The sequence below is a fragment of the Lynx canadensis genome, chromosome C1 (assembly GCF_007474595.2).
Source record: "Lynx canadensis isolate LIC74 chromosome C1, mLynCan4.pri.v2, whole genome shotgun sequence".
Lineage (NCBI taxonomy): Eukaryota > Metazoa > Chordata > Mammalia > Carnivora > Felidae > Lynx > Lynx canadensis.
This window is the reverse complement of record NC_044310.1, coordinates 154,698,158-154,712,261: the sequence shown is the minus strand read 5'-3', so window position 1 is coordinate 154,712,261 and position 14,104 is coordinate 154,698,158. Positions and strand designations below refer to the sequence as shown.

Genomic DNA, 14,104 nt, shown 5'->3' with positions numbered 1-14,104 from the left:
GGCTTAATTGCCTTGTATAATAAATGAGGAAGTGATGAAATAATATAATGTTCTATGACAAAGCAACATTCAGTAGGCATATGAAAGTCACCAATTTTATGGAGACCAGGTGATCTAAGGATTTCTTGTTCTTATAGAGAGGTGTTGATACTCATTGTACAATGAAATGCCTGTGCTATCACTTCTATATTCTCTCATGCTTTTCATTTAACATACAAGTTCATTGATTTTACTTTAGAATAAAGCTGTTTGGGAAATATTAATTTATTTGCAAGAGTCCTTGTATTGAGGGCACTCTGGGAACAAAGGTAATATCAAAACGTACTGACTGAGCACCAGCATAAGCTATGATCAAAAGCATTGTTTTCATTCCATGCCCACGTATCCAGCAAGAACCGGTGCTGAGTGAAAGAAGCTGGGGTTGGTATTTGGAGAACTAAATGTCTTGTCTTGTTTAGTGGAAAATGTTGACTGTCCTTTCTCCAGTGTTCTGGTTAGAAGATTATGGGGGGGAGGGCAAGAAAGGGATTTTATCACCTTCATTGATAATATTTTGATAACGCAACTTCAATAACTGGGGAGAGGACCTCAGCTCTTTATCTCATTCCTACTCCCTTTGGGTATGAGCTCAGGTAAGTCAATAACTTTTCTTCCATGCCACAGTTTCTTTTTCAGAGAAGACAGTGCTAATTAAATACCAACTTTTAGAGTAATTCAAATCCCAAAAAGTAATATGAGTTTATGTTCTTATCGATGCCTCATTGGTCCTTTTGAATATGTGGCCTGTACAGCATAATATAAACATAATAAATGTTAACAGAGATAAAACCACGTTAACCCTGAAAGCCTTCGTTAGATAGAAAGGGGGAAGAGTCCCATTTATTACTTGCAGACAGAGCTGCTTCTATGGAAGATCAGCTTCAGCAGGTTAAATGTGTTTTTTAAATGTTATGCAAACACTTGAGCTTAAGAAGATAAAGTCTTCTCTAATGCCATACTAAAATCATTTCTCCTTAATGTAGCAGGCAGCAGCTGTAACTGCCTCAGAGCATTCCAGAGAACCTAGCGCCGCAGGTGGGCTCTCCGACAGCTCATCTGAAGCCTCCAAGTTGAGTTCCAAGAGTGCTAAGGAAAGAAGAAATCGGAGAAAGAAAAGAAAACAGAAAGAGCAGTCTGGTGGGGAAGAGAAAGATGAGGATGAATTCCATAAATCTGAGTCTGAAGACAGCATCAGAAGGAAAGGGTTTCGCTTCTCCATCGAAGGGAATCGATTGACATATGAAAAGAGGTACTCCTCCCCACACCAGGTACGGCACTGCTGAGTTCATTGATGCGTGACTGAAAATCAGAACACTGAAGAGGGGGAGAATTAAACCAGATTTATGAATTGTCATCAACTGCATTGACTGCCATGTTTCTTACATTTAAATCTACCCTTTCTTTACATAGCTATGAGAAAATTTTACTCCACATATATGTAAGTCTGCAGCTTTGTGTAGTTGGGATAACACTGGGTTGAAATTCAGAAGACTGGATTCTCCTCCTGATACTATCTGCTGATACCTGTTGAAACTAATGACATTTAATCTTTCTGTTACTTGACCTTTTTAATGAAAAAAAAAATTTGGATGTAGGGCTAGCTGATCAGTACTTTTTTTGGTTGTTTTATGTTGCCTTTTCCCCCTAACTTCTTTATAAACCAGCATTCGTGCTTCTGAAAACTTCAGTTGTGATATGCTTTATCCAAAAGCACATGACTCTGAATTTCAGAAGTCTGTGCTTTATAGATGAAATAGGGGTAATAATTAATTTAAAGTGATTTTAGATAGACGCGCTAAAACAATTTGTGAAAAATGTTGGAATTCCTTGAAGGAAAGAGCAATAATGTGGCCTTGTGAAGGCCTTGTGAAGGTCACGCTGCCCATGTTTATTGAATGTTTATGGTGTCCAAAGTAATGTGCTAAGGATGTTTGCTTTTGAACTTGAAAATGTTGGTTCAGGGTTTGAGTTTTCTTCAGTGTCTTTAAATTGTGATCCTTCTCCCCATTCATAATCTCAAGGTCTAGAAATTTCTTATAAAACCAATTTAATTTGAGCACATAAAATGAGAATGTTAATGAAAAGGAACAAATCACATCCTATTATGAATACTGAATCTCCTTCAACTTAATTTTGCAAAATAAAAGCACATTTCAAATATCTATATTAATATGCTTGTACTTTTTTTGGTTTCAAACTTCTAGTCTTTGTTGAGCATCCGTGGCTCCCTATTTTCCCCAAGGCGAAATAGCAGAACAAGCCTTTTCAGCTTTAGAGGGCGAGCAAAGGATGTGGGATCAGAGAATGACTTTGCTGATGATGAGCACAGCACCTTTGAGGATAATGAGAGCCGGAGAGACTCCTTGTTTGTGCCCCGACGACATGGAGAGCGGCGCAACAGTAACCTGAGTCAGACCAGTAGGTCTTCCCGGATGCTGGCAGTGTTTCCAGTGAATGGGAAGATGCACAGCACTGTGGATTGCAATGGTGTGGTTTCCTTGGTTGGTGGACCTTCAGTTCCTACATCGCCTGTTGGACAGCTTCTGCCAGAGGTGATAATAGATAAGCCAGCTACTGATGACAATGTAAGGAAGTTTTAAATAGTTCAGGCATGGCTGGCCCGTTATTGCTGCACCAGCCAGTGTTTCTACAGAATGGAACCTTTGAGAATGATTCCTGGTTGGTCAAGCTGCGAATGCACCTGCATCTTGTAATACCTTTAATAGACTAACCAACTAAAACTTAAGGCCTCAACACTCTTGCATAACACCGAATGCATTTAATTATTAAATTTGCTAAGAATAAATTAGACACAATCATAAATTACTGCCTCCAGTTGGAGGATTTGCTATATACCCATGCTGAGATTAGAGAGCAGGCCATCCTCTAAAGCTTTGGTATAAAAGTAAATGAATGATTCCCATGTTTAAGTATAAAGGGTGTATAATAAATCTTTCCAACAGATTCTTCAATATAGCTCTGCCTTATTTTAGAAGATTTTCAAGAACACTGTGCCTCAATAGATAGCTTCATTGTTATCTTGAAGTTTCTACTATTCACATTTGTCTTTCTAAAAAATAAATGCTGATATAAGTCTTCTCAAAATGAATCTAAATGATGAGACACAAATAAATCATTAATACAGACAGATAAAAGAATTGTCTGTGTACAAACGTATGTTATGTTTTTGTGAATGTATACAGGATGAGGAATTTCTAAACACATGCTGCCTCTTATTAGACTGTGAAACCACTTGGAAATATATCAGCATGATGAGGCATGACTAAGTCAGAGTTAGATGACTTATTGCTTTGGTACCCTGGATGAAACTGTTGTCCATGCAGCATGTGTGACTTTTTTAACATACAGTTTGTGTTGTCAATGACCATCTATGTCTTGTGTGCAGATAATGAGATGGCAGCTACATGTGTTGTAATCGTTTGTATTTCTTTAAAAATAAATGGCTACCTTCTCAACATAAAATGCCTGATCATTTATATGACTTTTCAAGTTATTAGTTTTTTACTAGTAGTTCAGAACTAGTGCTAACTGTTAAATATGGCTCTCAATAGATTTATTAACTATATCAAAATTGCATCATGTCTCATAAAATTATGAAATTAGAGGGTTAAAAAACTCAGTTTTTGCTGTATGACTGAATGGTTGACAGTTTGGATATTCCAGGTTAATGATACAATAAGTCAGCAATATCTGCCATCACCAACTAAATATGAAAGTGCATGATGCATGTGTTTCATGAAATTCACTGTGTCACATCTGGTTATTTGCTTATCATATTGCTCAAGTTAATCATTTAATACATTAGAATTTTCTTTATAGGGAACAACCACCGAAACTGAGATGAGGAAGAGGTCAAGTTCTTTCCATGTTTCCATGGACTTTCTAGAAGATCCTTCCCAAAGGCAAAGAGCAATGAGTATAGCCAGCATTTTAACAAATACAGTAGAAGGTTTGTTACCCATCCCATTATCGTGCAATTATTTTCAGTAAACTTATATTTTCTCACTTGAAACAAATATCTCTATTTGTAAATTGGAAACAGTACGTTAGAAAGAGAATATAATAGGTATTATTTAAGATTTATTATTTGTTACACCTGCTCATATATTCTCGGAACTTTAAAAACGTTACTCAAATGCAATGATATTGGAAATCTAAAGAATGTTTTCCAGTGTGATAATTCTTTGAAAATGTGGAATAAAGCATTTGTTAGAGGTTCCTAATCTTATTAGTCACAGTGACCCTCTCTTTTGTTCCATTAGGCTTAGGACTTCAACATTTATTTATTTTTGGGACAGAGAGAGACCGAGCATGAACGGGGGAGGGGCAGAGAGAGAGGGAGACACAGAATCGGAAACAGGCTCCAGGCTCTGAGCCATCAGCCCAGAGCCCAACGCGGGGCTCGAACTCACAGACCGCGAGATGGTGACCTGGCTGAAGTCGGACGCTTAACCGACTGCGCCACTCAGGCGCCCCTTGGCTTAGGACTTCAACACCATCCAAAATACTCTCAAGATTGGAGGAGAGGAGCAGGTCATTTCACAGAACAAAAACAAATTTAAAAGATGATTCTTGGCTCATATCAAACCCTACCCTGTCTCTTATAGACTTAGGATGACAGCTTAGCCAGACATTAACATAGGATTACACACAGTATCTACATTTCTGCAACTCATTTTCCTATGGAAAAACTTCATTGAAAAGACCATTCACTTCAGGCCAATCATTGAGCCATGTTGTCAATACATACAAGAAAAAACTATTCTTTGCTCCCTCTGCCCTATGTGTATGTCTGAAAAAATATCTTCAGGGGTCTAAAGAATAAATGCGATAGTATTTTTAGATACAAATGAGGCTGACTCTGTACCAAATGAAAATGTGTTGATTACTGAAAAAGAAGACTTGTGGATCTGAAATAAATATATGTATCTATTAAATATATCTTTTGGTGGTTCTTTTTTTTTTTAATCCAGAACTTGAAGAATCCAGACAGAAATGCCCACCCTGTTGGTATAAATTTTCCAACATATTCTTAATCTGGGACTGTTCACCATATTGGTTAAAGGTGAAACATATTGTCAACCTGGTCGTGATGGACCCATTTGTTGACCTGGCCATCACCATCTGTATTGTCTTAAATACTCTTTTCATGGCCATGGAGCATTATCCAATGACGGAACATTTCAATAATGTGCTTACAGTAGGAAACTTGGTAAGCATATTGGAAGGTAAATGTGTTCAATCTTCAAATTTTCTGTTTGAGAAACTGTTTCCATTTATAGCTTAACACAGTCTTTCACCACCTTCCTACCTCCTGGCTCCCAAAAGATTGGAATTATAGCTAGCTGGCTATACCTTAACTTTTGCCAACAATAAATAGCCCTTAATGTCAAAGCAAAAGCTAAGAAAGAGAGCAATATATAGGCCTATGGTACTACTTGGAATGTCAATATTGTATTTATAGTTTTTCAAGATACAGAAGCAATTTAAGGGCACACCTCTTGAAAAGACATTATCACAGTTTCCCTAGCTGTAGAAGACTAAAAACAAAAAAAGTAGATCTTTTCATTTTGCTTAGTCATCATCATCATTATAAGCAAAAATTTAACATCTCAAAAATGTCTTTAGCTTTTCCACCTCCAGCAGCTAGGTAGGACATGTATTGTTTTATCCATCTATTCTATATCAAAACCATCAAATATTGAAAACCTCTAGTATATTTTGTGTATTATATGATTAGCAAGGCCATTTTTGGTAAAGGTTGCCACTTAATTCTTTCTCCTCTGTGCTTAAAAAACATGAATTATTAAAGTGTTTGTCAGTTGACTCAATTTAGGAATATTAGCTTTTATTTGCTGAAAGAAAACAGACTTTAAAGTAATGTATGTATTTTTCATAACATTTGTTTTGAGGTATAAGATTTTTGATGGTAAAAAGCAAGACATGTAAAGCATCCTGAGTTGTAATATTTATATTTTTAAAGGTCTGCTTTTTATATTATGGAAATAAATTTATTTTTTTCACGTGCATAACAAATTGATAATATAACACATGTATTATAGTAATAAATGTACATGTATAATAATGATCTGATTTGAGGGAAGGGGAATATGCTTATAGACAATTAAAAGTGATCATGGGCAAGATCTTGTCAGTACCTGTGTTGTATAAAGTCTGGAGGGACAGACAGTTTGATGGGACAGAAAGAATACTAGTTCAAAATAAATTTGCATTCCAGTCCAATTTTTGGCATTTTCTAGTTGTGTGATATCTGAGAAACCATTGCACCCACGTAAAGACCTGCTTCTGCACCGCATTAGCCACGTCCATGGCTAACAATAAATTTCTGTAACGATAAAATGAAATAAAGTATATAAGAGCCTTTTTATCAGCTATACATTACTACACAAATGTGAGCTCGTAATAGAATCATTATGGGGAAAGTAGCATTAACATTTTGTTCTGCGATCAAATACTGTTTCATTCTACTTTATCATTATCTGATGGAATTAGAGTAACTTTGTTTTGATCTTAGGTTTTCACTGGGATCTTTACAGCAGAAATGTTTCTGAAAATTATTGCCATGGATCCTTACTATTATTTCCAAGAAGGCTGGAATATCTTTGATGGTTTTATTGTGACACTTAGCCTGGTAGAACTCGGCCTTGCCAATGTGGAAGGATTATCAGTTCTCCGTTCATTCCGACTGGTAAAAAATAAACAAAACAGCAACAAAAACTAAACCTGTCCAACACTCAGAGCTCGTATATAGTACTGTCATAGGTTTTACTACACAACTATTAACATTTTAAATCTTTGTGTACATTTGCATCATCAAAACTATCCCTAAATGGAAAAAAAAATTATCTCCGTGTGTTTAGAAAAACCTTTATTTAAAAAAAAAAAGTACAGTCATGTAAAGTTTAATATATTAGTCAGTTGCAATTGTGACTAATTATCATTTCTAGAGATGACTACAGTTAATATTTCTGGATCTAAGAAAATACTGGTAATGAAATATATCACATTTTACTAGTCACTTGAAAATATAAACAGCCTTTTGTAGTGGTAAATGGTGATCAGACACAGTTGGGCATACAGAAAATTCCTAATTCTACCTCTGGATAATATGCTTCTTCTCTAAATGAGAGGAAAAAAATCTGTAGGATTACTTAACATGCTCATTGGTTTACATATATGTCCCTGCAAATCAGGGGAAGAATTATAGGTATGGGAAATACTCCAAATTTTTAAATGCAGGCACAGCTATGTCAGTACCCTAAAGGAGCGTTAATGAATAATAAACATTTTTCTCCACCTATAGCAGGACCTCAGTATGATGTTGCTTTGCATTCGATTGGCAAAATGAATATCTTTTCAACAGAGATTATTGTGAATCAGATGTTAATATTAGTGTTGGGCCTGGTATGCCTTAGAACCACATTCACAAAACAAATTATGGACAGTTGGCCCCAAGTAATCTTCAGAAATTGACTCTTAGGGAAGATGATCTACATGGTTAAAATATGGAAGAACTAAATTCTTCCTAGAAGGTCCAAAAATTAACAATGAGCTTGAGAAGTTTCAAGGGCAGGGCAGATGTAAGAGATTCTATATTAATCATCATTTCTTGGTAAACCTCAGTATATGCAATGCTTTTAAAGATCATAATAATAATTATATAATTTTTTTTTTATTTTCCAGCTCCGAGTTTTCAAGTTGGCAAAATCTTGGCCAACATTAAATATGCTAATAAAGATCATTGGCAACTCAGTGGGGGCTCTGGGTAACCTCACCTTGGTGTTGGCCATCATCGTCTTCATTTTTGCTGTGGTTGGCATGCAGCTCTTTGGTAAAAGCTACAAAGATTGTGTCTGCAAGATCTCCACCAACTGTCAGCTTCCACGCTGGCACATGAATGACTTTTTCCACTCCTTCCTAATAGTGTTCCGCGTGCTCTGTGGAGAGTGGATAGAAACCATGTGGGACTGTATGGAGGTTGCTGGTCAAGCCATGTGCCTTACTGTCTTCATGATGGTTATGGTTATTGGAAACCTGGTGGTATGTACCCATTTAAGATATATATTTCAGAAATAGATTAAGAGCATAATAGGATAGTGACCATTTTGCCCAAGCAAAACTATGATTAATAATTTGTAAAGTCTCTTGCCTTGGAGATAAATATAGATGTATAGATATAGATAGATATAGATATAGATATAGATATAGATATAGATATAGATATAGATATAGATATAGATATAGATAGATATGTCTCACTTTCACAACACAGTAATATAGCAGTGACCCTATAGTTTTTATATACAAATCCACTTTGTCAATCATTTCATCATATTTGTTATATGAATTTTAATAGAGTATCATATTGAAGACATGCCTAGAAGGATATATTGGGAACATTTTTCAAATTCAGAGAAGAGAGAGAAATCTGAAAAAAATTTTTAAAGAAAGCCTAATGTTACTTGCCAGTATAGGACTAAAGAGTGGAGTCTTTAAGTGTTCATAGTGATTTTACCATTTCCTTGCCACTTCGTGGCATATACCATTTAATCACTCTATGTCATATGGCAGATGCATCAGCCAACCTAGGTTAATCAATTCTCTAGTGGTGCTAGGTCCAGATAAGGATTGGCTAATGATGCCTGAGATTACCCAAATGGAATAACTGATCAATTCTTCTCTCTCTTTAAGTTTGAAACCTTAATTACTCTTTAAGGTATAGAAAATTTTAATATATTCCGAAAGATAGATAGATAGATAGATGCATAGATAGATAGATAAAGTATATATATATAAAGTATCAGTCTTATGGAAGTATTGGAAATTATTTATAAATGGTTCTTCTAATTAATCAATAGTGGAGCATGAGAAATAATGGGTTAAGAAAATAAGTGTCAATACCTGTGTTAAGATACTTATTCTCATTCTGGATCATAATGATTATTTTTTAATTAATATCCAACTCAATATCTCTGTTTATCATAAGGGAAACTATAGAATGTATTTCAGTGTATAATTGCAAACACTAATCATTTTTAAGGTTAGAACTTGTGCATAGTACATATATCAATCTGCTTATAATCATACAAGTTTAAACATAGCTAAACCTTAGGTTAACTCATTCATCATCTTTGTTCTATATGTGGGAGAATGTGAGACCAATAGAAATCATGTCTTTGCCCAAGGATGTAGAGTGTAGTAGCTACTGAGCCAGATCACAAATTCAGATTACCCAACTTCTAATCACTATTCTATGGTGCTTCTTTCTTTTTTTTTTTTTTTTTAATTTTTTTTCAACGTTTATTTATTTTTGGGACAGAGAGAGACAGAGCATGAACGGGGGAGGGGCAGAGAGAGAGGGAGACACAGAATCGGAAACAGGCTCCAGGCTCTGAGCCATCAGCCCAGAGCCTGACGCGGGGCTCGAACTCACGGACCGCGAGATCGTGACCTGGCTGAAGTCGGACGCTTAACCGACTGCGCCACCCAGGCGCCCCTATGGTGCTTCTTTCTAATCTAGCTGTTAGAACTTACAGTTTCCTCTACACTTAGAGGAATAAGTGATCACAATCTGCTCTTTACATTGGGGTGAAATTATAATCATGTTTGTGTTATTTTTAAGGTCCTGAACCTCTTTCTGGCCTTGCTTCTGAGCTCATTTAGTGCAGACAATCTTGCAGCCACAGATGATGATAATGAAATGAACAACCTCCAAATAGCTGTGGACAGGATGCACAAAGGAGTAGCTTATGTGAAGAGAAAAATATATGAATTTATTCAACAATCGTTTGTCAGAAAACAAAAGATTCTAGATGAAATTAAACCACTTGATGATCTAAACAATAAGAAAGACAGTTGTATGTCCAATCATACAACAGAAATTGGAAAAGATCTTGACTATATTAAAGATGTGAATGGAACCACAAGTGGAATAGGAACCGGCAGCAGTGTTGAAAAATACATTATTGATGAAAGCGATTACATGTCATTCATAAACAATCCCAGTCTTACCGTGACTGTACCAATTGCTGTAGGAGAGTCTGACTTTGAAAATTTAAACACAGAGGACTTCAGTAGTGAATCAGATCTGGAAGAAAGCAAAGAGGTAAGATTTTATATGTGTGGGTAGGTATAAATTTATATGTACATGCATGTATTATTGCCTGTATGTAAATATATATTTGTATATTATTGCCTTGGGTAAATCATATTTGTGTAATGAGATGAGGAGAGAAAGAGTGCAGAGATAGAATGGTAGGTAGATCCTCATTTCATCTCACATGTCCATGGAAATGGATTCAGGAAAAAAAAATGATAGCTCATTTTTGTAAAACATTGTGTAGTTTTTTTCAGGATTTTAATTTGAGTAGTATCTCAGTTTCATTAAATATTTGACTTTTGCTAAAGAACCAATGGAAGCTGATTTCTTTTAATGATCTTTATTTTTGTAAAATTGGTTCTAAGGTACTGTTAAATTTGGCAGTATTTTTTCTAGTCTGATTTTTTTTGGCTTGAATCTTTAGGTTTACATTTAATATTTAATGAAGACTAATAGCTATTACATGCTATCTGTTGAATTAAGAAAGAAACTTTAAGAGGTGGCTGGGCGGCTCAGTCGGTTAAGCGGCCGACTTTGGCTCAGGTCATGATTTTGTGGTTCGTGAGTTCGAGCCCCGCGTAGGGCTCTGTGCTGACAGCTCAGAGCCTGGAGCCTGTTTCAGATTCTGTGTCTCCCTCTCTCTGACCCTCCCCCGTTCATGCTCTGTCTCTCTCTGTCTCAAAAAAAATAAATAAATAAACGTTAAGAAAAAAAGAAAGAAACTTTAGGAAAAAATGCAACTTTTATTATAAAGACCATCCATAACAAATAATTTTGCTGCAAAAATTTTACATTATTTATACTGTTTTTGTTTGTATTGTTCAGAGCTAGTTCACAGAAAAACTGATCTTTTTATAAAAAAGTGACTATCCACTGAACCACTGGAGGCAGTTCTATTTCTGCATACTCTGTGTCATTTTATATCTTGGATTATCGTTGCATTAATTGAAAATTTAAATGTAAGGGTAGTAGAAACTTTAGAGATAATTTAATACAGTATTTCTCAAATTTAAGTCATGATCCATAGGAACTGATAAAACAGTTTATTGTACCAGTAATTTTTTTAACTGTAATTCAACAGAATAGATGATACCATTGCACATTGCGTGTTTTAGGAAATCTGATAAATTAAGCTTTTGCTGCCTATACTGAACTTAAATGCACTGCTTTTCTAATCAAAGTGCAAGCATTAGGTCCATGGCTGTAGTGCCTAAAGTTCAGAATTCTTAAACTGTTTTAGCTCTTTGAAATCAGTTGATGGGGGGGTAGGAGGGAGGGGAGGGTAGGTGATGGGTATTGAGGAGGGCACCTTTCGGGATGAGCACTGGGTGTTGTATGGAAACCAATTTGACAATAAATTTCATATTAAAAAAAAAAGAAAAGAAAAAAACGAACAAATTATAGGCTGGAAAATTAGTGTTGTTGATTCCCCTTGAATGTCTGAAAGTGAATCAGAGAAATTGATGACATTAATAAAAATGATAACAATAAATTAGTTTAAACTAAATGTAAATAATTGTTAAGCTGAGACCTGAATGAACCTTAGACAGAGAGGGACTTAGTTTAAACCCCATTTATTCTTATTTTATTAATAATCCTTTTAATTGAATTAATTGTATTATTAATGATCAGTGTATTTAACATATAATGCTCACTACTAGAGTCTGTCTTCATTTCGCTGTATTTTTAGAAAATAGCAAATTCATTAGTGCCTGGTTTGGCCCAGCCTTTGGGGGACCCTGGACTTTTGAATACAGTGATATAATCAAGCTTCATTCAGAAAGGGAATAAGGCTCAGGCTGCTACATGGGGTTTTGGATAATTTGGGAATTAGTCTTTAAGAGCCTTTTTAAATTACTTGGATTGCATTCTTTTTTATTATAAAAACAATTCATTTCCATTGTAAAGAATTTGCAAATGACAAATATATAAAGAAGAAAATTAAAGCAATAAATGAATAAATAAACATTAAAAAAATGTTTAATGAAAGCAGTGGGCATGAAAACTGCTGGACCCCAGGTAGAATGGATGGCTTCTTTTTTTGGTTTCCAGAGACAGAAGGCAAAGAGTTTATGCAATGAACAACTCATGTTCTAGGCTTACACATATTACAAAGTATTGTAAGATTTTGTTATAACTACTTACATGCATTCTTGTCTCTCCTTTTATATTTGTGACATGTTTGAACATGTTTAGCACAAAGCAGGCACTCAGATTAAACTTTTCCATCTCTTTCCAACTCTTTTTAATGGAACCATTTTGAGGGATTCTCATTATCACACTTGCTCTGATGAAAGCACACCTGAAAATACAGTTTTATTTCCCATGATCCAGATGCCATTTTTCTCTTGATTCAATGTAATGCTGTATTAGGTCCTGTCGCTTTTATCTTTATCGGACATTTGCCTTGTCAATTTATATTGGGCTTCTAGGAAAGTAATTTTCCCTCATCCTTTTCACAAGAATTGCTGTTGAAACACAGTTGTATCTCATCCAGCTGAATATTTATATTAAATACTGAACCTTCTATTCATCCCCATTACATTTCAGTTTATTTCATTCATTTTTCAACTGGCTTTCTGTAAATATTCTTTTATAAATTACCACATCGTCACAAAGTTCCTGGCACTTGCCTTCACCATTTGTTTTTTTCTTCTTGGTCATAAATAAACTCAATTAAAATTATTTTTCTTCATTGCTTCCTTAGTCTTATGCTGTATTCTCTTCAAAGGAAGGCACAATTTAGAAGATGTTCTTTTAGTGGAATTAAACTGATAGCAGATGCCTCAAAAGATGAAGTTTCTTTACTCTAAATTAGGAATGCAGTCTATACTGTATTAAAGTAACCTTATCATTTTGGTTCTTTCTGTTTTAGTCTTTGTTCTTTTGCCTACCTTCACTTACTCACCAGTTACCATGTGCCAGGGAGTGTACTAGTAATAGAGGATACAAACGAGCTGTAGTTTTGCATATGTGCATAGTAATTATAATATTATATGGTAATTATCATATATACATATATACAAATACATATATACATGTATACACACATACATATATAGTTGACCCTCGAACCACATGGTTTGAACTGCATGGACCCATTTGCACACTGATTTGTTTTTTATAAATACAGTACAGTACTATAAATGTATTTTCTCCTCCTTATGATTATCTAATAACATTTTCTTTTCTCTAGCCTTATTATAAGAATATAGTATATAATATATATACAAAATATGTGTTAATCAACTGTTTATGTTATCAGTAAGGCTTCTGGTCACAGTAGGCTATTTATTAATGGTTAAGTTTTGGAGGAGCCAAAAGTTATATGCAGATTTTCAACTGCACAGGAGATCAGCCCCCTTAACCCCTGCATTGTTCAAGGGTCAACTGTATATATATTTGGATTTTAGAAAAATGACTTTCAACCTTTAAATATGAATTTCCATGTTGGGAAATACCTTATTGACTCAAAATGTTACTGGCCATGGTCTCTGTTACCTGTTCCATTTGAATATGTTAATGTTTCCCTTCCTTAATTTAGCCTTAATAAGCCTTATCTACAATGGATCATTATTGAAATTCTATTAATGGCATGAGTTAAAATTACAAATGCCCATTGTTTATTACCATTTTCTAAGCACTTGTCTGTAAACATGTGAGGCCCACAATTATAAAGGTGTTGGTAATTGATTATGCTCTAGAGCCAGACACTGTGTTGTATAATTCCATTTTAGCCACATACCATGTGACCTTACCCGACTATCTAATCCTCAATTTTCTTATCTCAAAAATGAGGATAATATCACCTACTTCATACTTTCTGTGGACTATTAAATGAGGCTATAAATGCGAAGCAGTTAGCATAATGCCTGACAAATTGTAAGTATTCAATAAACTGTCATTATTATTATTACCAGTAAC

The 14,104-nt window shown here is 35.0% G+C and overlaps 1 protein-coding gene across 1 annotated transcript in view; it reads left to right on the top strand.

Annotated features, from left to right (window-relative positions):
• LOC115521495 (sodium channel protein type 1 subunit alpha) overlaps positions 1 to 14,104 on the top strand; it is a 149,168-nt gene that overhangs the window by 91,103 nt on the left and 43,961 nt on the right. Inside the window, exons 11-17 of the mRNA XM_030326768.1 lie at positions 1,023 to 1,307; positions 2,244 to 2,591; positions 3,880 to 4,009; positions 5,034 to 5,272; positions 6,596 to 6,769; positions 7,765 to 8,121; positions 9,704 to 10,186. Coding sequence (XP_030182628.1) covers positions 1,023 to 1,307; positions 2,244 to 2,591; positions 3,880 to 4,009; positions 5,034 to 5,272; positions 6,596 to 6,769; positions 7,765 to 8,121; positions 9,704 to 10,186 — 2,016 coding nt within the window. The remainder of the gene's footprint in view (positions 1 to 1,022; positions 1,308 to 2,243; positions 2,592 to 3,879; positions 4,010 to 5,033; positions 5,273 to 6,595; positions 6,770 to 7,764; positions 8,122 to 9,703; positions 10,187 to 14,104) is intronic.